Below are 23912 nucleotides of genomic sequence, written 5' to 3' on the forward strand. Positions count from 1 at the left end.
GTGCGTTTGCCAGAGAGCAGGCGATGTGTCTGGAAGCTTCTTGCTTCTTCAGCATGCGCCGGGATGAGATGTACCGTTTCATGTCTGCCCTGGAAGTTCCTCGAAGATGATTCGTGGCAATATGGTTATGGGTATTCTCGAGGATAATGGCTTATGGTGACCGATCTGCAATGGGTAATCTCAAATTTCAGGAGAGAGGGGTTGCAAAAAACCAGGGGGAGGGAAGGCTGTACATTTTCGTTGAGGACGAAGTGCAAGTCTGTACCTTGTCGTGAGTTGTGGTTAGGGTTGCTCGTTTTCGGGTTGAACCCAATTTTTCACAATAGTTCCCCCCCCCCGAACAAATTATCAAGAATTCGGATAAAACCCAATATCTACCCGAGATCCTTGCGGACCTTCAACTTGTCGTTCTCGGTAAACCGTCGGAAGTTAGTGAATAATATAAGCAAAGAGAGCTATTTGTGACAACCTGTATGTCCTCCTTTTATAATCCCCTCCTGCAGGGGTGGAGCTTTTGTGGAGCTCCGGCAAGTGTATGAAAATGGCGGTCATTCAGTGCCTCAGAGCGGAAGATTCTCGTCCCGGTGTCACAGCAGTGGCTTGTTTCATGTGCCTCTCGTTTCACCCGAAAATTACCCGGTGACACATCAGAGACCCGATTTTTCCCTCCCGAATTTGAAAAATCCCCCGAAAAACACCCGTAAACGAAAAACACCCGAAAACGCCCGAAACAACCCGAAACAACACCCGAAAACGAAAAACCCTATATAGTTGTGGTTGTGTTCGCGCGCTCTCGCAGTGATGTTCTGGTTTGCTCGTGTTAAAGGTACTGTAAAGCAGTAGACAAGCATGATATGCCGGTGATGTGACTAGAGACTTTATTGCTTCTAAATACCATATGCGGAACCATACGACCTACAACGCGCTATAAATATTTTTAATTTGCCATGAAAGATGCGGCGTAGCAGAGCCGTATATTAAAAGGGAGTCTGGCCATTGGGAGGAGTCACAAAAAGAGGCTCGACCTGTCAATCACAGTTTCGCCCCTCTGATTGGTTTGCTTTTTACCAAGGGGGTCGCCATGACACCATACTGCCACCCAAAATGGCGACGAAAACAAACACAGTGAAGCGGGGATTTCGTGACAAAAAATTTTCACAGACTAACCTGATTTTACGCTGCAAATGTACATCCTAATATAAATTTCTCGGAAATCAGTTTCAACTTATGCTCATCCATCGATATCTAACTGAAAATAATACGTTTTGTCGCCGGTGTTAGGCCTAGTGGACACGGCGATCACGACGAAATCATAACAAAAACGGCGCTGTGCTGTACAATCTTATTTTTAACAGCTGGATTTCATGGATATAAACATTCTTGCCTCTTATATTCGAACTATTCATGTAGATTTGTTTAAAAATCATACCGACAACAGAATGTGTCCCAGCAGGTGGTTCTGTCGGCAGCGGTACAACGACGGAAGCAGACGACAATTCCCGACGTGCCTTACGCTCCCTAGGTGGCGCTTATCAAATTTGCACCAACAATCCACTACTTTTGCAGATTGCGAGAGGTATCCATTTCTATCCCATCCAATCCACTTGCCACCCAAAATGGCGCTGCCCATGTTGGATAGGGGGGCAAATAGTGAGGATAGGCTGATTGATAGCGCCTCATATTTCAAGACTTCATTGGTCGGAAAGCTGAAAAAGTGGGTGGAGCTTCAGGTATAGGCATGACCCATTAATGGCCAGACTCCCTTTTAATATACGGCTCTGCGGCGTAGTGGAGCGGTGCGACGCCTGGTGTCAAACAACCCCCTGTACAGCGGGCAACACTGAAAATTGGTATTACACACCATGACATCGGAACTTCGTTATTTTAGTAACCATATTATTAGTTTTCCTGTTTATCTATGCATTCTGAAACCCCTGTTAAGTTTAACCTGTTGACCCCTGTTTTTGCGAAGTAACCCAGTGCTGGCCGCTGTTCGATGGGGGCTCTCCCTACTTCTCTGCTGCGCCTGCGCGCTCCTTTTGTTCGCGGCCTCTTTCGAACGAACAATCTCTCTCTGTGAACCTCTGTGAACAAAGAAGTCCCGACGCTGTCTGGCTTCTTGAACGTCTTACACATCCGTCTTATCCGTTTATCGTCAGATGTGGATCGTTGTGTGGATTGCAGGAGCGGATTTTATAGTGGATTGTGGTGGATTGTTATGTCGGTCCCAGTGTTATACGCATGCAATGTGGTTGCCGCCGTATGTGTCAGAAGTACGGGTTCATTTCGAATACCTAGTACAGTGTTACCCGTAATCTTTAATTGTAATTTTCTAATTAACTGCACCGTCGATTGGAATGAAACTTGCACAGTTTTTGTCCTGGTGGCTTGGACTATCGAATAGCCACACTAAATCCACACATTTGATCGGTGCTGCTTTACAGTACCTTTAAAATAAACTCTTTATATTATAAGACGGTTGTTCTACATCGGGGTACACCCCTACTCTTTTTATGGTTGTAGCGAAATCCCTGCCCAACAAACGCGTGGGGCAGGTAAACAGGAACCCCCCCCCCTCCCACCACGCACCCACACACCCTCCTCACTGCCGTCGGAAGCGCCCGTGGCCCCCGACTGTCTCTCTTAACCCCCTCTCGATCGGAGCGGCTCTGCTCGTATGTCGAATATGCCGGGCTCTGGAGGGGGGAGGGGGAGATAATGGACCTTCTCCACCACGCCTTATGCGCATGCTCATGACCTTGAGGCGCCGGAATGGCGCAGTATGGGGACGAACAGGTCCCCCAAGGTCGCCATTTTCCCATGTATTTGTTCCAATGCCGGAGGCCGCCCTTAGATACCCCATTGTTACCAGACGTTGGCTTGCGTGGATTGTAGCGCGCTAAAGATCCAGTTGAAGCACAGTCCAAGCCAGGTCAAGTCACCGAAGGAGAAATGGACGACTGCAGCGCCTGCGGCGCCTGGTACGACAGGTACGCTATGTGATGCACGCAGCCGTGCACTAGATCCTTCCGATCGCTCAACACGTTTAAAAACGGGACCAAAAAGTGAAACACGACAGAGAAAGTTGTTATACGCGTTTTATTTGGACATATAAAGACTAGATTCATTCGCAGAAACAACAAAAACATTTTGCCGCTAAACTTAGCGCGCTGAAGTGATCCGGAACGGCAACAGTGGGGTATCTAGTGGCGGCCTTCTTCGTTGCACGCTTTTCCGAGGTGAGTTTGGGGGACCTGGGGACGAATGAAGCGGGGGACCATCGTGGAGACCGCACGAACGGCACGAGCTCTTATACCGTCCCGCTCCGGGCTGGTTTTGGTCCTTTGTACTCTACCCACGTGGACTTGTCTTGACGCGTTCCGAGCGCGTTCGCTGGAGAGCCACTAGGACACGTCGCGTATCTGAAAAGGGTCCGTTCCGTGGACACCTTAATTAAAATGGCGTTTGCAAGCTTGAGCTCGCGCGCTTGAACTGGAGCACGAAACCCTAGTGTCGTCACAGTGACGTGGCTGCTCTATTTCGCCGAAAATAAATTGCAGTATTCTGCGATAAGTGCAGCAGCAGTAGATTTAAAAAAAAAACACACACACACAAAAAAAAAAGATGCGCTACATCTCGGAACAAGGATCTGCAAATTTACGCTTGAGGGATTAACGGGTCTTAACGTAATTTATATCCTCAAAAACAATATATCCTCAACATGATAGTTTTTTTTTCAGCAACAAAGGACCCTTTCAACTACCAACCGCTTCTTTGCACCGTCGGTCGTTACGCATTGCACAAGGCAATGTACCCCCCGTCCGGCATCTGTGACATCCTCATCTTCACGCATGTCTATTTTACCGACACCAAAATGGTCTCATTGAATGCTGTAAGAGCCTTCGAGATCTTCAAATCCATCGCACGGAGCCGGAGCAAAGACAGATTCGCAGTTTCGCTTGACGTCAGGTGGGTCTGTTGGGAGTGCAGGACCGCGTATTCCCGACTGATCCCGGGACTCCGGGACGGGGTTCCGAGTCTGCTTTAAAAGGAGCACGGAAGTGAACCCGAAATTATTGCCGAAAATATGTCGGCGGCCGCTTTCTCCGTTTTATTATTTATTTATTATTATTATTCGATTACATTGGCTGTAGCTCATCGCGGAGCGGAAATATCTTTCATTTTGACGCCTGGTCGACACCTTGGCAGACGAGGCAGGGTTTCGAGTAACGTTAAATGTCACCTCATTGCAGCTTTAAAGGGAGCCTTTTTCTCGTTTTCATGAGAAAAAAATATCTAGAAACGATCTAGAACCAAAATATTACCTTCATCATGCGAGGAGTATTCTCGGGAGCCAATTGCAGCGAAGGAAGTACACACAGTAAATCATTTTACACCTTCATTTGCTCAAACAGGGTGTATTCTTATAAAAACACCCTTTTCTATTCCACAAAGAGTGCAAAAAGTGCATTACTAAAGGTGTAATATCGACATACACCACGTTTTATCCAATGTGGATCATTAAGGGTGTAAAGTGGGGCGTTGAAACGGGTGTTTTCCGTCGAATGCACCTTTTTTACACCCATTTGAATTGGGAGTATGGTGTTAAAAATGGTGTTTTATTTCGTGAGAGAAAAATTATGCTGGTTTCACAGCTCCGCTCAGCAAGTAATCACATTATAGACGATAACCTGACTTAAAAACACGTATTTGACAGGGAGGGATGTTAGAAATTTAGCTTATATCTTTGACTCGTTGCATGCGTGAGTGTTAATTGCAAAAACACATTCCCGCCACCTCTATAAACGTTTCCCGCCCCACCACATGTAACGAACGTGCCCCAACAAATTGTATTTCAGTATATGATCCATCCGACACGCCAATATAAGCTACTGAGGGTGCCCGAGGTCTCTTGATGCCTCTGCACTCAGGTTGGCCCCACAGTGTTACCAAGCTAACGAGGCTTGCCTGCGACGCATTGCGCTCCGGTTTAGGTTCTACGATGGAACCACGGCTGGAAGTCTACCGTGTTCGCGGTGCTGCTTGCCATAGAAGCAAGAACGTCGAACTGCATGTCTCGGCCAGTGGTGTGCTGCCGCGGAAGCTCCTATTACACTATTTGCGAGGGAATATTTGCGAACAAATAATTCCATTATAAAAGGTGTTTCAACTCCCATTTTAAGGGTGTTTTTGTTTTTATACACCCATTATAACAGTGTTCTACTAGGAATACACTTAACTAAAGGGTGTATTAGAAAACACCCATCATTTGAGTGTAAAGGCAACACCAAAAAGGTGTGCGCCATGGGACAAGCAATTTACACCAAAAAAGTGTAAAAAGTTTACTGTGCAGCCGGCGCCGCGCCGTGGCGAGCTGTCGCTCGGAGACACAGCGAGCAACTTGACGGCCGGGTCTGCGACACGTCATCGTCGTGTCGCGGTCCCGCCAGGAGCATGCGCCGTAGGATCCCGCGTAGGCGTTCATCGGGAGTGGAAAATCTCAATTACGCCAACTTCCGCGCGATGGTCGCAGTCTACCGTAATTCGCATCCTGTGGTTCTCGCCGACGTACCGAGACTACTTTGGATGGTTGGTTGCCCTAATTCACGTCAATATTCGCCGGGCATCCAATGTCATACGCTTCTCAGTGACGAGGCGGACAGCTTTTGATGCCACCAAGCAATCGGATCGCCAGAATGGAAAGACTGTGCGGTGCCATCAACTGCTCGTGTTTGTAGCGAACATTTCCACGATTGCGATTACGGAGGGGACGCTGAAGCCCTTCAACGTCCTGGATACCGAGCTCAGTGTCGTTTGAATCAAGGTGTAGTGCCATCGAGCAATTCCGTGCTGGAGGTTGCCGGTGTCGGCCGACTCCCAGCAATTTTCTCTGGTTGCTGGTTGCCTCGTGTGAACTCAGCCTCAAGCATTGCTCACTTGCTTGCGTGGTACATTTGTCGGACTACATGTGCTTTTTGAAAATGTATGATGGTACACTCTGTGATTAACAAATCCAGCGGATGCAGCTACATTTGTACGACCAACATATGGTATGCCACTGCCCTGTCCTGTGTCAGCGGTCCTGTGACCACCATTTAGTCGACCCGAAAAATGCCCTGATGCCAATCAACTCTCTGTCTCTGCTTCATAGCTAAAACTTGTTTCAGTCGCATCAACAGACCTTCCTTTGCGGGTGAGATCGGCAACACGATCACAAAGGAGGCGTGGAACAGCAACAATATCAAGCACTACGCAGCTCTGTCAATTCCACTCGACTTCAATGCATTCAAGTCTTACGATGCAGCCAAAGCAGCTATGGATGTGAGTGATTTTATCGAGCTGGGCACATGCTGTTGCAGCCTTGTGGGAACATCAGTGTACGTGGAGCACGCCCATGGGGGACGGTTTGGGACACGTTTCTTAATGGTGGCGCACTCTTACTTCACCGCATAGCACGCTCCTAGCCAACCATAATCTCAAATGATACCGTTATCTGCCCTGATTTGTTGAAAACGGGAGGCGTACGCCTTTTTTGTGACAATTATGAACAGCATCAGCATTTTTAAGGGTGTGGTAATGGTGGCACACTTCACACCTACACTTCACCGCATAGCACGCTGTGCGCCAACCATTGCCACAAATGGTAGGGCGATCGCTTCGGATTCGATGAGAGTGAGAGGCGTACGCGTTTTCGATATGATAATTGCCACAAAAAAGCGTACGCCCGCCTCTCTCCCTCTCTCTCATCGAATCATGGCATTCGAGGCATTGGTTCCCGCGCAGTGTGCTATGCGATGAAGTAGCACGCTCCTAGTCAATCATCACCTCGATCGAATGATCCTGAGTTGTGGGAAACGGGAGGTGTACGCCTTTTTTGACAATTATGAACAGCATAAGTGTCACAAAAAAGGCGTACGCCTCCAGTTGCTGATATCAGTGCTGATAACGATATCATTCAAGATGATGGTTGGCTAGGAGCGTGCCATACTCTAGAAACAGAACAGAACAGAATCCTTCTGTCGTCCAGTGTTGCCCACGTGCTCTGACAGACAGTTGTCCTGCCGGTTTCAGGAACTTAAAAAACGCCAGGATCAATACAACCAAGACAAGGACAATGAAGTCAGCTACCGTATAGTAGGACTGAAGATGTTCAACTACGACTCCTCTCTGCACATCACCAAATACGTCAAGGCCATTAATGTCATGGTCCGCACGTAAGGACTTTTCTTCATTTTATAGAAGGCACGTTTAGTATCATGTACTGCGGTCATCCTTCAGGCAGTTCGTTCTATGTTACGTCTCAGGATGAACAAGTTTTAAATGTATATGTCTTATGTGTATACAGTCGGACCTCGTTTTATGAACCCTCGATATACGAATTCCCTCAACTTACGAACGGCTCCACAGGGAACCAAACTTTTTCCGTGTATTTTGACCTCGTTTTACGAACCCTCGATATCCGAACTATGAACGGATTATTAGGGAACGGACCCAAAGTAGCCAAGCCATTCTGACCTCGGTATACGAACGGGCGTTATAAACGTACAGAGGACAGGCCAATGGACCGGAGGATAATGAAAGTTCCTCAGTACATGCTGCCAAGGTCAAACATACAATGTCCCAACGTCGCTACGTTCCACAAACATGATTCACCATTTCCTGAAAGAATAATTCGGGCGTTTACAGCTGAACGGTTGTGAGTTTGGACCAGGTCTCCGAGAAACATCTTGCCGTTCTAAGAGAAGGCGTTCAGTCCTGACAGCCGGTGACAAACGTGATATTTGCTGTTGGAAACAGTCTCATCCGCGCGCGATACGGTACTTTGAGGACCGGGTAGATGAGTCAAGTGTCAGACTTCCGTCATCTCTTCTAAACAGGATAGACCCTGCAGAAAGTATGGTGCAAAGCACAATTACTCAGTATTTTCAAAAATAAAACTTATTCAAATCAATTTCCCGTGTTTTTGTGAGGTATTTGTGCACTGCACTCCTCGGACCTCGATTTACGAATACCTCGATTTACGAACGATTTCCTGAGAAACGAAGGGCGTTCGTAAAGCGAGGTTTGACTGTACACTCCTGTGTATGTCTTGGACATTAGTGGTCATAACAGTTACTAAAGTTACTATCTTTGTTGCTGCTACTTCGCGGCTCCAGAAAATCCGGAGCATTGGGCAAGCAACAGGAAGGCTACGAAGCTAATACATAAACGAAGAGGGACAAAAAAAGTGACAACAGAGTAGTTTTCATGTTCATGCACAGCATGCAAAGGCGCCCTTAGTTCCGTATGAACAGTTATTTGAACCCCGGTTCAGCTCCAAGATGGCGTCGACTGTTTCGGTTTGGTTCAGTTCCGGTTAGGCTAAAAATAACTGTTTTCGGTTCGGGGTCGGTTCGACTCTGACTCAGCAATATCGTGTCGACTGGACCACAGCACTGTTCGCGAGGGCACCGTGGACTAAATAACCGCGGAGTCTCTAAATAACCGCGGACCAGGCCTAAACGTTGACGGTGTTCAAAAGTCGTCGACACAGTGTTCAACGGATGTCTACATGCAGCCACGAGACGAGAACTACGGACTAAGTTCGAACGAGAACTCGAAAGAGCGATGTCATCCTTGGCCCGGACATCCTTGGACCTGTTTCCCTTTTCCTCAACGCCAAACGAGTGGCGGCGCGATTTTTTATTCTATTTTATTTTTATTTTTTGCATGCGAAGCGGAGCCCCAGGTTAACCCACTCCAAGAGGATCAAGAGGTGTCACAGGGAAGGGCGTCTTGACAGCTTCCGGGCGAGTCCATCTTCAGCGGCTTGCTCTCGCTTGGCTCTCGCTTGGGCTTTTGCAGTCGGAAATGACGGTTTTGAAATGAATGGGCATACCTTCCACCTGTATGTTCACTTTTCAGCACGCTGCTGCCCCGTCCGACGTCAACACCAAGAAGCCTGTACGTTCGGCTTCAAGCGCACGCACTTCGCAGACTGAGCTCCACGCGGTAGCATAATGTCCTATCGTGCGGCACTTATGGCATACGTTGGCCTTAGCAGGGCAATGCGCTACATGTTCAACCTCATCGGCTCCAGCACACTTTCAAAAGCGCATTATGCACAGGCCTCGAAGGCGTCGGATGCCACATGAATGGCGTTCTCTCTCACATGGAGTACAACCAAAGAACAACACGAAGAAAGGATAAGTCGTTCTCCAAATGATCAGCAAAGCTGGGGGTGATCCTGAATGTGGCCGAGTGGCAGTTCGGAAATGACCTTCCCCGGCCATATCATCGACGAACGTGGCATTCGACCGGATGATGACAAAATCCAAGCCGTTCGCAAAATGTCACCACCCACGTCGCATCCTGGGGATGGCTACCTAATACTTTGCACGATTTGTTCCACTCCTTGCGGAGCACCTGCAACCTCTGTCATCAATGGGCAGCACCAAAAACGAATGTGTGAGGGACCAGCCTCAACAGGAGGCCTTCGTCGAGTGGAAGGAAATTTTAACCTGCGCAGCCCTTTCTGGGATTATACAGCTCAGGAAAGGAAACCTTTACCACTGCTGTCATACGGATTAAGAGCAACACTTAGTCAAAAGGAAGAGGATTGAAATCTGAAAGTGAATGCTTGTGCAGAGAAAAAGGAAAGTTGCGAAAAGTTGCACTGCCTTTGGTGTCGCTGCTGTCCTTGTGCTGTTGAGCTCGTCCAGTGTCCCTAGGACAACAGCGATACCAAAGGCCTTTCCTTTTTCTCTGCGTAAGCATTCACTTGCAGATTTCAATCCTGTTGACTCGTACGATGTCAACGTCCCAGGCGAGCACCTCCTGCCAGCTGACACTCTTTGCAGGGCACCTGCTCAGTGTAGAAACGGATGGAACATTGAGGCCGGTGTTTCCTTTTTACTACAACGACCAGTGACTAAGGCCCGCCATAGAGGCGCCACTATCAGCTGGTTAACCTTTTCAGTGACTTTCATCTTTCATCGTTAATTTCTTAGGCAAATTGAGGCTTTGTATGTATTTCTCCCTTCTATGTTGTGTTCCAGCCTCAGAACATCACTTCTTTCACTTGTTTGTATTGTTTGTATTGACAGCTTTATACGGACAGCAATGATCAGTGTTTTCACTACCTGAAGAACACTGTAGCCATTCACGTTAGCTTCTATGCGTAGTCACATGGCGTGCTTCCACAATCTAGACTCTTTTAGCTGGAAATTCAACATCATCGTCATGGAGACAGCCATCAACAAGCGGCTCGATCTGGAGAAGGGTTGCAAAACATTCGCAACCTCAGCGTGGAAAGACCCGCATGGGATGTATCAACCCTCCTTTGTAAGTATCCTTCGATCAGGAGGTGACATGTACTGTGTTGTGCCGGACTGTACCAGTGTCATTTGGCCGCACCTGGTTTCAGTCAGCCTCAGTGTAGCAGTTGGTCGTTGCCCACCGCACTACTGAGCACCTCAATTTTGCAGGTCAAAGCAATCGAGGTGTTAAATAGGACAACTGTACGCTTCCAAACATTCGGGAAACTTACCGTGGTCTTCGCCTTCACAATGGGCGTTTCTTTCTACCAGTTTGACGAATACCAAATTTACATAAAAACGGATCTCGACTGCAAGCGTAGTGGCATGGTGGCATACAGTCAGGTGAGATGATTTATTTATTTATTTGTTTATTTATTGCATATAACGTCGGCTAACCGTGACCTACCCGCCCTCGATATACCATTACGCTCGCTCAGTGAGCTTCAGTTTTCAAGTGCGCTGCTACAGAGCTGTGAAATGCCTTGTGGGAAACGGAATAGACCTAGTAGCCCGTTCATGTTTTACCACCACAATGAACCAAGATGCTACAGCGAAGCTTAGGGAGTACCCTCTGGATACTGAACACGCATCACGTGACCTCGAGACACTGATCCATTCATGCTTCTCTCCCATAAACACGAGCATATTCTGAGAGACTACGCGGTAGCCGAGCCAGCATACCTTTCCCCCACGAAGCAGGACACATTCTGACAGACCGCATGATAATGGGCCCCACCGCGGCGTGTGTCCCCATCCTCCCTCATGAACCTGAGCACGTTATGCCAGAGCACGTTGTATGTAGAGGTGAGTGCGGGTAAGCAAACTGGGGCCCTAACCCGCACAGTACTCGTGTGTGACCCGCACCCGCAGTGCTGTCTGTATACCCGCATTGGGACCCGCAGGGGGAAGTGAGCGGTAAACACGCGCTCGGCCGCCACCTCGAACTCCCGTTTTCTTGAGGGTGATGAAGATGACGATGCGGGCACGCTACACCATCCTTACCCCAAATCAATGGATGCGTTCCTTCTGTTCGTCATTGACATCGGTGTTGGGGATTGAATATCCGACTGAATTACAATTTCCTGGAGTGTTGGCTACGTGTCTCGGACGGCTTCAATCGTATGCCAATCAAACTGAGCCATAGTCATATATGTCTGCATCAATAATCGAACTCGCCCGCCAGCACTTGCCTGCTGCAGTATGGCACATGGATATACGGCCAACGACATGGGGCACTGCTGAGCTCGCGCGTGACAGAGTGGGATCACTTAGTTGGCCCGCGGTCTCATTGCGGTTACACCCGCATTTTACCCGCTACCCGCAGGGATCGCGAATTCATACCCGCAGTTCGTGACGATTTGCGGGTAACTGTGGGTACCCGCGGGCATACCCGCGCTCTGCTCTATGTATTGGCCCCACTGCAGCACGCGTCTCCATCACACTTCTTTCTCGTTTCTCTCTCATGAACCTAAGCACATTCTACCAGAGCAAAATGTGATTGTGACCACCACCACCTCCCCCACCACCACCACCACCCCACCGCCACCACCACCGCAGCCCGCGTCTTCTCTCACGCACCGGAGAACATTCCCCCAGAGCTCTGGCAGAATGTGTTCCGGTTCGTGACAAGTATAAAGGAGAAGCGGGTTGCGGTGAGGGCCATTACATTGTGCTAATGTGCTCCGGTTCGTGAGAAAGAAGTACTATACAGGAGAAGCGGGCTGCGGTGAGGGCAATTACTTTGCGCTCTGGCGCAATGTCAGCCTGGAAGACTGGTCCTTTCCCGGGATGCTGTACCGCTGGGACCTACTCGCGATCGCACCAGGTGAAGTATCCTCCGTCCTTAACCTCTGGATAAAGGTGAGACGAATTCACCGGCGCAAGTTTTCCGGCTGCACAGCGGATACTCAGCAACACCGTTCCGGTAGAAGAGTGGTCCGGCTGCTCTACAGTCAAACGACACACGTCCCCATGCGCCACACAATGACACAAATCAGAGATGCTAGTAACGATAACAACTAATTTAATTAACGAAACAATTTCTATCGAGAATCCAAGGGTATCCGCTACATGTGTTTTTTCATAGAGCTACGAGTCTTGGGCAATCTCTTGTCACACAGGTAGACAGGGGCACAACTGGTAAGCGACGGAGGAGGAAACCACCGGGGCCCAAAGCAGACATTGGCTCTTAACTAGTTGTGGGATATCCAAAGGGACGCCGCTACATGTGTTTTTCATAGAGCTATGAGACTTGGGCAATCTCTTGTCACACAGGTAGACAGGGGCACATCTGGTAAGCGACGGAGGAGGAATCCACAGGGGCCCAAAGCAGACATTGGCTCTTAACTAGTTGTGGGATATCCAAAGGGACGCCGCTACATGTGTTTTTCATAGAGCTATGAGACTTGGGCAATCTCTTGTCACACAGGTAGACAGGGGCACATCTGGTAAGCGACGGAGGAGGAATCCACAGGGGCCCAAAGCAGACATTGGCTCTTAACTAGTTGTGGGATATCCAAAGGGACGCCGCTACATGTGTTTTTCATAGAGCTATGAGACTTGGGCAATCTCTTGTCACACAGGTAGACAGGGGCACATCTGGTAAGCGACGGAGGAGGAATCCACAGGGGCCCAAAGCAGACATTGGCTCTTAACTAGTTGTGGGATATCCAAAGGGACGCCGCTACATGTGTTTTTCATAGAGCTATGAGACTTGGGCAATCTCTTGTCACACAGGTAGACAGGGGCACATCTGGTAAGCGACGGAGGAGGAATCCACAGGGGCCCAAAGCAGACATTGGCTCTTAACTAGTTGTGGGATATCCAAAGGGACGCCGCTACATGTGTTTTTCATAGAGCTATGAGACTTGGGCAATCTCTTGTCACACAGGTAGACAGGGGCACATCTGGTAAGCGACGGAGGAGGAATCCACAGGGGCCCAAAGCAGGCATTGGCTCTTAACTAGTTGTGGGATATCCAAAGGGACGCCGCTACATGTGTTTTTCATAGAGCTATGAGACTTGGGCAATCTCTTGTCACACAGGTAGACAGGGGCACATCTGGTAAGCGACGGAGGAGGAATCCACAGGGGCCCAAAGCAGGCATTGGCTCTTAACTAGTTGTGGGATATCCAAAGGGACGCTGCTACATGTGTTTTTCATAGAGCTATGAGACTTGGGCAATCTCTTGTCACACAGGTAGACAGGGGCACATCTGGTAAGCGACGGAGGAGGAATCCACAGGGGCCCAAAGCACGCATTGGCTCTTAACTAGTTGTGGGATATCCAAAGGGACGCCGCTACATGTGTTTTTCATAGAGCTATGAGACTTGGGCAATCTCTTGTCACACAGGTAGACAGGGGCACATCTGGTAAGCGACGGAGGAGGAATCCACAGGGGCCCAAAGCAGGCATTGGCTCTTAACTAGTTGTGGGATATCCAAAGGGACGCCGCTACATGTGTTTTTCATAGAGCTATGAGACTTGGGCAATCTCTTGTCACACAGGTAGACAGGGGCACATCTGGTAAGCGACGGAGGAGGAATCCACAGGGGCCCAAAGCAGACATTGGCTCTTAACTAGTTGTGGGATATCCAAAGGGACGCCGCTACATGTGTTTTTCATAGAGCTATGAGACTTGGGCAATCTCTTGTCACACAGGTAGACAGGGGCACATCTGGTAAGCGACGGAGGAGGAATCCACAGGGGCCCAAAGCAGACATTGGCTCTTAACTAGTTGTGGGATATCCAAAGGGACGCCGCTACATGTGTTTTTCATAGAGCTATGAGACTTGGGCAATCTCTTGTCACACAGGTAGACAGGGGCACATCTGGTAAGCGACGGAGGAGGAATCCACAGGGGCCCAAAGCAGGCATTGGCTCTTAACTAGTTGTGGGATATCCAAAGGGACGCCGCTACATGTGTTTTTCATAGAGCTATGAGACTTGGGCAATCTCTTGTCACACAGGTAGACAGGGGCACATCTGGTAAGCGACGGAGGAGGAATCCACAGGGGCCCAAAGCAGGCATTGGCTCTTAACTAGTTGTGGGATATCCAAAGGGACGCTGCTACATGTGTTTTTCATAGAGCTATGAGACTTGGGCAATCTCTTGTCACACAGGTAGACAGGGGCACATCTGGTAAGCGACGGAGGAGGAATCCACAGGGGCCCAAAGCAGGCATTGGCTCTTAACTAGTTGTGGGATATCCAAAGGGATGCCGCTACATGTGTTTTTCATAGAGCTATGAGACTTGGGCAATCTCTTGTCACACAGGTAGACAGGGGCACATCTGGTAAGCGACGGAGGAGGAATCCACAGGGGCCCAAAGCAGGCATTGGCTCTTAACTAGTTGTGGGATATCCAAAGGGACGCAGCTACATGTGTTTTTCATAGAGCTATGAGACTTGGGCAATCTCTTGTCACACAGGTAGACAGGGGCACATCTGGTAAGCGACGGAGGAGGAATCCACAGGGGCCCAAAGCAGGCATTGGCTCTTAACTAGTTGTGGGATATCCAAAGGGACGCCGCTACATGTGTTTTTCATAGAGCTATGAGACTTGGGCAATCTCTTGTCACACAGGTAGACAGGGGCACATCTGGTAAGCGACGGAGGAGGAATCCACAGGGGCCCAAAGCAGGCATTGGCTCTTAACTAGTTGTGGGATATCCAAAGGGACGCTGCTACATGTGTTTTTCATAGAGCTATGAGACTTGGGCAATCTCTTGTCACACAGGTAGACAGGGGCACATCTGGTAAGCGACGGAGGAGGAATCCACAGGGGCCCAAAGCAGGCATTGGCTCTTAACTAGTTGTGGGATATCCAAAGGGACGCAGCTACATGTGTTTTTCATAGAGCTATGAGACTTGGGCAATCTCTTGTCACACAGGTAGACAGGGGCACATCTGGTAAGCGACGGAGGAGGAATCCACAGGGGCCCAAAGCAGGCATTGGCTCTTAACTAGTTGTGGGATATCCAAAGGGACGCAGCTACATGTGTTTTTCATAGAGCTATGAGACTTGGGCAATCTCTTGTCACACAGGTAGACAGGGGCACATCTGGTAAGCGACGGAGGAGGAATCCACAGGGGCCCAAAGCAGGCATTGGCTCTTAACTAGTTGTGGGATATCCAAAGGGACGCCGCTACATGTTTTTCATAGGGCTATGAGATCTTCTCTTGTCACAATCTCTTGTCACACAGGTGGACAGGGGCACAACTGGTAAGCAACGGAGGAGGAGGAAACCACCGGGGCCAAGGGGGTGTATTTGCATGCTTTTGACGAAATATTGCGTAATCTCACAAAATTTTAGGAGGTCTCCTCCAGATCTTTTTTTTTTGGGGGGGGGGGAATTGTTAGGCGGGTGTACGGGAGTCTGGATAAATCACTGCGTTACAAGCGATAAGTCACAAAGCTCTCCTCCAGTCACGTGCAGCGGAAGTGCGCTTGGTCGTTTACTGGATGTTGTACTGTGTCCTTAACATGCCATTTGGAGGAGCAGGGGGCAAACGTTTATTCCAAAGAGATTGAGAGCTTTGCTTTGCCCAGCGGGACAGGACAGACGCATTCGCGTGTTGGCGGGTTGGAGTGAGGCAAGAGCAGCTGTTACAGGAATGACAATGCGTGCTCTTGGGTACTCATGGGTACGCATGGGTACCTCCTATCATCTCCATCGTTCCAAAGCGCGTGGCCCCGTGGCAAAGCGTGGCAAAGCCGTGGTCATGTTTGGAATGAGCGCTGTACACCCCGGGCTTCTGGAGCGGCTCATTTCCTCAAAGTAAAATTCCGATGCATGTTTCAATCGTACGTGCTCGATTCAGGATCTTTAAAGACCACTTTGTCGGAAATCCCCTAATCAATGTTACACAATTAGTTATCTGCTAGTTGCTACTAGTTTGTTGCTCTTACATCTCCTGTTAGTGTTGCGCATCTGAAAAAAGCCCTATTTAGCTGCATAAAATATTTCAGGTCTGCGAGGGTAATCGTAATCTTTACGGCCAATCTGACGACTTGAAGGTTGAACTGGTACGTGCTTTCTCGAATGGATTCACGATGTACACTTACGACAGTGCATCTACACTAGAATCTAAGGTAAATACCTACTGTCCTTGCTGGAAGTAAGTGGTAGGCATAGAAAGTGCTGGAAGTAAGGGATAAATAGAAGGAATCGTTGTTGGCGTGCATACCCAAACTACTAGGTGATCGGAAGAATGTACGCGAACTGCACGAACGAAAACGAACGAACGAACTGAACGAAAATTGCAAAATATACGCAATACGGAATAGCGTGAGACCAAAGCAGCCGTTATCTACTCGCCAATGATATAGTGTAATCGGGACTGGTGTTGGGAATCTCAGGCATTTTTACATTCCCATATGATTCCGGTCCATGACGCACCATCCTAAAGGCCAATCTCCATGGAGCCAACTTTTTTTTTCTCTTTCTCCCGCCAATTGTTAGCTGCCACTAGCCCCTCGCGACGAAAAACCAGAGGACTGCGTCGGAAACTCCGATGTTGCTATTGCAAGAGCACGAACTTAGAGCTTGTAGCAGGCATGTAGAGGATACCGAAATACTGGGCGACTCTAGACACATTTTACTATCTTTCAGACAAGATGCCTAAAATGTAGTAGAGTAGTAAATACTTGGAAGTAGTAGGAATGACAAATATATATATCAAGTAGGACACATACCTTGATGTGCTTCCTTCGGTTGGAGATGGACGTCTTCCCAATGGACACATGTTTCTTCTGCAAACAGAGCTTGCAGAGCGCGGAAAGATTACGGCGTATTTACTGCCCATGGGTTTCCAATCTGCAGGAGGGGGCCGAGGCACAATGTCACCCTCCCTTTCGTGCACGGAAGACTTGCAGCGTGTCTGGAATTCCGTGTTGCGACGATGCGATAGTTGACATCGTCCTACTCCGTTCTCACACACTGCGGAGCTGCCCGCGTGGACGCCACCATATTTTCGCTGAATGTCTTCTTCCTCCGCAATGCAGCCGTGTGCGGGACGGGATGTCCTTAACCTAATAGCGCTCTACCCGAGAAACGTCATCATGTTTGGTAGTCAGACTGAAACAAACAAATCCGAACACTTGATCGAAGGTCGCGCCCCCTTCGAGGACCTCCGTAATTCCCTTTAAGACCGTGGCTTTCGGGAGCGACCTCGTCCGCCCCCAGTTTCAAGCGTAGTTTAGCTCTACCAAATTGGTGGCGCTGTGGAACACTATAACATCATTTGTTCACAAACAGGGAGAGGGGTATTCTCGTACATTGGTCGCTGAAGGTCCAAGCTAAGAATTGCTAATCCTCCTGCTAGACCTCCTTGTACCTTCACCACGTGCACATCAATTCGAGAAATCGTCAGCATCAGTCAACTGCCGAAGAAGACGTCATCTGGATATACTATAGAGGACAGTCTCTGGAGTGGCAGAAGTAACCGATGCCGACCGGCATTCCTCACTCACGTGCAACATGTACCGTACATGTCCACTTGGTGTAAAAGTTGTTGGACTTGACAGGTGTGAAAGTAGCTCAGTAATTAAATCACATAGCAGAACTAGCAGCGTTACGCTGGAACAGTTCCACACGGTTTCAGAAACCTGGTGCATAGAACGACGCGAGTTTCAAAGCAGTGAGGAGGGCAACTAGCCGCCCTCGCCAACTAGATGTCCACACAGATGTCGTCCACGATTATTCTTCGCCCAAAACCCCTCCACTCACCCCCGGGAACCCTCGTTGAATACCTTGCAACCCACGGCAGACAGTCGGTAAAGGAGTAGCTGGAGGAACCAAGCAGGCCTCGGCGTTTGACGCAATCATAAGGGACTTGTACTGGTCATGGTTTCATGGTTGTACTTGTACATTAACATCACTCTCTTTTCCTCTAGATGGCGTGCGCCCAAAAGTCATACGGCCAGCGAGCAATGGGCTTCATCTTATACGACAGCGAGTTCACGGCAGCCAACGTGTCTTGCGATGGGCACCGGCAAACGTTTGCACGTATGCGGCTTGTCAGAGCACTCATGAACACTTTCAAGAGCTCTGGTGCACCTTCGGGATTCGATTACAGCAAATGCAGGTGATGGAAGATAAAGTATGTACGACGAACGCAGCATTGTAGTTTCATTATTGTGTCCTGCACGCTATTCAGTTACCCGATACGCAGGGGATTATAGTCAGCACCTCCACACAGTCCCACAGAACGATGTAATTCCAGCACCTTCGCATATTTGCGCCAGAAAGCGCAGTACACTCGGAATACCGTCGCGGCGACAGCCGTTGTGAGACATTTCTGCGGGCAACACTGGGGCTCGTCTATGTAGTTTCCACACGGAGGACTCGCCTGGAAAGCGACGTCGCAATTCCTCGAGTCAAATTGTTGGCCGCAGCGCGGCGCTCGTGTTCCCTCCGGTACTAGCTCCGCGAAATCTCATGCAAGGCAATGCGCCCTTTGTGCTCGAATACTCTACTAAAAAGCGCTCAAAACGAATGTTTGTTTGATAAGCATAAACGACGGTGTCTCCAGTAATAGTGAATATTTTCTGATCAGCTACAACTTTTTTTTTTTTTCTGCTACCTCGTTTTTGTCTCATAGATAGAAGTGGGCTACCTGTGTCGGATAAAAATGGAATCTGAATCTGAAATAGGAAGAAAAAAACACAACTTCCGACCGTCTCGCCCGTGTCGGGTATCGTCGGGTAACACGAAATTGTAGCTCGTGCTGCTTGGAGCGATTTTGCGATTTGCTTTTTACGCATGCGGCGGCGGCGTTTTGAGGCGCAGATTCGCAATCAAGGTGGGCAAGACGAGGGCAAGTCCGGACCTCGCGGAGCGATCACGTCAAGAGCTGCTTGTCTGGTGGCGTAGCCTTACTAGGATAAGGTGGTCTATGTTGAGCTATTTTGTTAGTAGGAGTTGCACCATAATTCGTTAACTGAATTCCCAAACGAAATGAAATGATGCACAAATAGCCACTACTCGTCAGCCACGAGTAGTGCACTTGGAAACACAGGACAGTGACACAGCATCATAACGGTGAGGTCATATTTTATTAGCCGAGGAGCAGAAATGAGCAAATTGGAAGTCTATGCTCGTGAAAGAAAAAAAAAAAAGGCCCTTCTTACCTCGACCAGATCTACACAACAGCGTCCGACGTCTTTCTAAAAAGCCACGTGCAGGACTGCTCACCCTGTTGTCACAACAGGGTTTTCAAGTTATCCCACCCACCGTGGCCCTACGTGCACGCCAGCCATCGCTCAGAACCGGCGATTGCGTTCCTCCTGTGTTTCAGCTTTATGCGTGGTTCACACTACAACTTCTCTCCGTTGCGGTTACGGTGCGGATCCAGTGCGGAGGCGGCTGTCGTACGACACGCTGTTCAGACATATGCGTTCTTGATACGTCAAACGCTTGAGGTTGACCAATCACGTCTCCACTCCACCACGTCTCCATTCCACAGGCAGCCATGAACGGGCAACGTGATGTGGTCGGCGAAACTTTGAGGTGTATTGAAGCGTATCTGCGTCATACAGAGCGCGTAAACTGGCCACTTGTTGTTCAAATGGCAGCAGCAGCGCTTCTGCTGAAAAGAAGGAAGAAACGTTGGAAAAGCACGCGACAGCACAACAGTGATGCGCTTGCGCGGAGCGCGTTCGCTCATTGGTCAGCTGCATCTCCGCAGGTAGCCCGTACCGCATGGAGTTCGGTCGAGCTCAACTCTTGCGGTGCGTGTGCTTTTCGGAGTGTCGTGCTTCGTTGTCATGACAACCGTGTCGCGCCGCATCCGTAACGAATGAAAATGCAACGGTGTGAACCAAGCAGCATTCTTTCAGCTTTGGGACGTCGGTGTAGCACGCCGTTGCGTACTCCATAACATTAGTGTAGCAATCGAGACCGTAATAGTGACCAAAATAAGCGGCACGTTGACAGTAAATATGCATTTATTCCCAGATTTCCACGAATAGGGAATTCCAGCAACGTTCGCCTTCTGCTGTTGCGATGCGTTACATCAAACTGCATCGGATTTCCGAACCATAGTGGCGTTTTCTTGGTTTCGTTATCATGTTGCTATCGCTGGGGCTTTCTTCGCTGCAGAGGGAGTGCGAATCTTATCCAGTAATCTAGTTAACTAGTGATTTAATAAGCCGTAAACTGGCCAAAGGGCCTGCGAAGCACTGACGAACATTTTGCCATTTTTGTTTTTGCCATTTCATGTAGCTTGTGGTTCGTAAGTTTATTCCATCAGAAATCAATCAGAAAGGCTCGAAATAGTCGAGAAAAGCTCGGCGTTCGTTCTCGTCGTGCTTCTATATTCGATGCTTTAATTGCGAAAAACAGTTTCGTTCCATAAGTAACACCGTACACAGGCCGAAGCAGCCTTCGGTGGAAATGTCTCAACACAGCCTGACTGAATGTCAACCGACTGCTGTGGATCGTTTGAAGCGTCCATCCATTCGCACGAGGGGAGAGGGGAGACACTCTCCCCTCTCCCATTGCCAATAACGGAAGCGGTTTTGAACTCCCGTCCCTGGTTCGAAACCCAGGCTCTATTAATTCATTCAGAGCACCATGTAAGTTCAGTTTACGCAGGAGAAGCCATATTACCAAGTCGTTATTCGTCGCGTCTTCGAGAATGGCTCAGTACCCTGTTGTATCTCGGATCGAAGAGCGCCGATACTGCTGGTGAAGGTCATTTGCTGGCCTATGTAGTGAGGTTTCTCTTCCTACGAGGACAATGTCATTTGCAGATGGCAGTCCTCTCTGCTAAAACTGGCTGTGCAGTCAAGCATTAGTCCTCAATCGCGAACGGTGAATCCCTTTCGACCGTGGCATTGCTGTGGTATCATGGCAGTATCTGTTCGCACGTGTAGAACAGAACAGAAAAAAAATGTAACTAAAGCCAGCGTTAGTTGCAGATCAGACCAATCATGAGGCGATCCTGGGTGTTGGCAGTAGAGGTACGTTCGTAGACACAACTTATTTAGTACATGCGCATGGTTTTTGCCCTACTCTGGCACGTACGTTCCCGTATCCTTCTTCCCTTCGCATGTGTGGGCTTGTCTCCCCGTGAATCCCTGTGTCTGAGTTCGTGCATCGTAATGCGCAGTTAGTACACAGGTTCACATCTCAGAGACTGTAGAGCAAGATTGACACGTGTGAACCGATGAATGCAATGTTCCCGGCCCACTGTTCCCGGCCCCGGACCGGGCATGATGTATCTGCAGAGTATTGGAAAAGGTTCCAGCATTTTCCGTTGCTCTAGCTGTCACTGCGGCAGGTGTTCAAATGAAAGCAACGTCTGCATGACACGCAATGTAATGAATCACTTAATCAAGGGCTGTCCAACAGACACGATATATTAGCCTCCCAGGTTGCCAACCAGGAAACACAGATAAAAAGCGGATAAACCAAATTTCCGCGGCACAAAGCAACGAGGACGAGGTGAAAGTCGATCCAAAGTAAATTTAACCAGGTAGCGAAGGCGGAAAAAAAATAAACAAATCTGGCCCGGCAACACTGTCATCTCCGTGACTCGAGCGATCCTAGGTGCTGGTGGCACAGGTATGACAGTAAACAAAGAAGTGCGTACTAAAGCTATCTGTTGCCCCACTAGTACACATATACGAAGTCATGTACCGTTTCCGGATCCTGTTACACTGCCCATGTGTAGCAGTAGGCTAGAGTTTGTCCGTGCATCCTTGTATAGGCCCCAGGGGGCGCCCTTGTTCACTGTCTTCCAGAGCCGTTTATAGGGAGAGTTTGGCCATTAGGAGGAGCCTAACTTAAAGTGCGTCATGCGACGTCACGGCTGAACGACCTCCCTCGTCGTGCTCTATTCTTGTCCCGTCGTCAGCTGGTCGCCGACGCCATATTGATGCTGATCGTTGTTTACAATCCACGGAGAGAAGGCACGTGCGAACTTCTTGCTTCGAAAGCCTTTCGTCCTTGAACTCTTTCAGTTCGGCAACAAAGCCCCCCTTATCACTGGCACGAGTGGGTCATAAGCCGGTTATTCCTGTAGATTACATTCAGCGCGACCACGAAGCTGTGGGCTAGCTGGAGGACAGCATCAATATGGCGCGGACTAGACGGCTGATAAGTGGATTCCGCTCGGATTCAGGCTTTTTGGGCGGCGCAACGATGACTCTGGCGTCAAAATAGGCTCCACCCATCAGGCGGCAAAAGATCAAAGAATGGCCAAACTCTCCCTATAAATGGCTCTGCTGTCTTCAGAGTCACCTGTGGAAGCAAGGATCAGTTATTCCCGGTATTTGAGTGAGTTCCTGCAGTTACATTACACACAAACAGGAAAAAAGGGCGAGCACAATACAGAATACACTCACGGGCACGCGTGAGAGCGCCAACATCGTCTTCTACACTTCTACACTGGTAGAACATGCTGGAAGACATTCCTCCGCCCGCCGCCGGGCGAGAAACCCGGCGGTACTGTCGCCGTGCCAAACTCTAGCCGAACGTCCCTATCCGTGATCCGTGCCGTATGTCCGTGCATTGCAATGCCGAGCGACGTTCACATCTCGAAGCTGCAGAGTACCCTTCGTCAAAACCTGCGATAACTGTATGTATCTCGAAGTGTCATTAAACCTGATATGATTTTGCTTTTTCTCTGTTCTCGTGTGGTATTGCTGCCCTGGGTGATTAGTACGGTTCCACCTTCCAATATATAGTAATGCACTCCGGAAGCTATTGACCGTTGCGAAGGAGCAGTGCGTCTCTCTGTCTATCGCTGAATGTGGCGACGATTGAAAGAAGTTGTGGGATGTCATGAAAAGGGCACTGAATAACACAGCCACACTGCATTGTTTCCCGTGTGACTGATAACAGTGGCGCGCTTATAAATGAAGAACGCATTTGCAATGCGTTTGTCCAACGCGTTTGTCCAATGAGTACTTCGGTAATATAATTGCCAAGGTAGAATATCTTCTTCTTCTCCAGGAGACGTACCCCTACCACTCAATAGGATATGAGAATATTCCTGTCTGACTTTTCTAAAACGCTTTATGCTTTATCTGTCACCCACGCTGTCTATACTGTCACCAATGAAATCTTCTCAGAGGGCAACTTTCCGCAGGAGTTCAAGGTCACGAAAATTGTACCAGTACGCAAAAAGTATGACACAATGTCTGTGTCCAATAGACGAGTTCAAAAAAATCCCAGTGCACTTTGCGCACGCAATGCATCCTGGGCGCTTGCTGAGCGGGGGGAACTACACTTTTCGCTTTCGCTGACCTTGACCGGTATGGGAGAAATCGGAACAGTTTGGAGGCCACCCGTTTCTTTCGTATTAGTAAACTCCCACTGTTCAAAGCGACGCTAAGCACTCTGGAATTTCCTGAACTCTTCTATTATAGGCCCATAGCCATAATTTCGACGCTGTGTAAACTAATAGCGTCCTCGATAAAGTTGCATCGGCATTGCCCCGAAACCACGCAGGTGCGTAGCACTCTACACTGGCGGTGCCCTCAGCAGAGGCCTTATCGAATATGAAACTGCACCGCCCTGGTGGATCTGGTGGATACTAGCGTGCGCCGCCTAGTGATCTGTGCTCGTTGTGGCTCGTAGAACGACGATAAAACTAGAGACACGG

General features: G+C 49.0%; 1 protein-coding gene across 3 annotated transcripts in view; it reads left to right on the plus strand.

Annotated features, from left to right (window-relative positions):
• Nucleotides 1-18419, plus strand: part of LOC135387861 (uncharacterized) — a 32029-nt gene extending 13610 nt beyond the window's left edge. Inside the window, exons 8-14 of one of the 3 annotated variants that reach the window (XM_064617039.1) lie at nucleotides 3741-3969; nucleotides 6168-6321; nucleotides 7072-7214; nucleotides 10200-10323; nucleotides 10467-10640; nucleotides 16270-16392; nucleotides 18196-18419. In XM_064617039.1, coding sequence (XP_064473109.1) covers nucleotides 3741-3969; nucleotides 6168-6321; nucleotides 7072-7214; nucleotides 10200-10323; nucleotides 10467-10640; nucleotides 16270-16392; nucleotides 18196-18390 — 1142 coding nt within the window. In that variant the 3' untranslated portion in view covers nucleotides 18391-18419. The remainder of the gene's footprint in view (nucleotides 1-3740; nucleotides 3970-6167; nucleotides 6322-7071; nucleotides 7215-10199; nucleotides 10324-10466; nucleotides 10641-16269; nucleotides 16393-18195) is intronic. The other 2 variants (XM_064617040.1, XM_064617041.1) reach the window with 2 other exon arrangements.
• Nucleotides 18420-23912: the final 5493 nt, after the last annotated feature.

The sequence above is a fragment of the Ornithodoros turicata genome, chromosome 3 (genome assembly GCF_037126465.1).
Source record: "Ornithodoros turicata isolate Travis chromosome 3, ASM3712646v1, whole genome shotgun sequence".
Lineage (NCBI taxonomy): Eukaryota > Metazoa > Arthropoda > Arachnida > Ixodida > Argasidae > Ornithodoros > Ornithodoros turicata.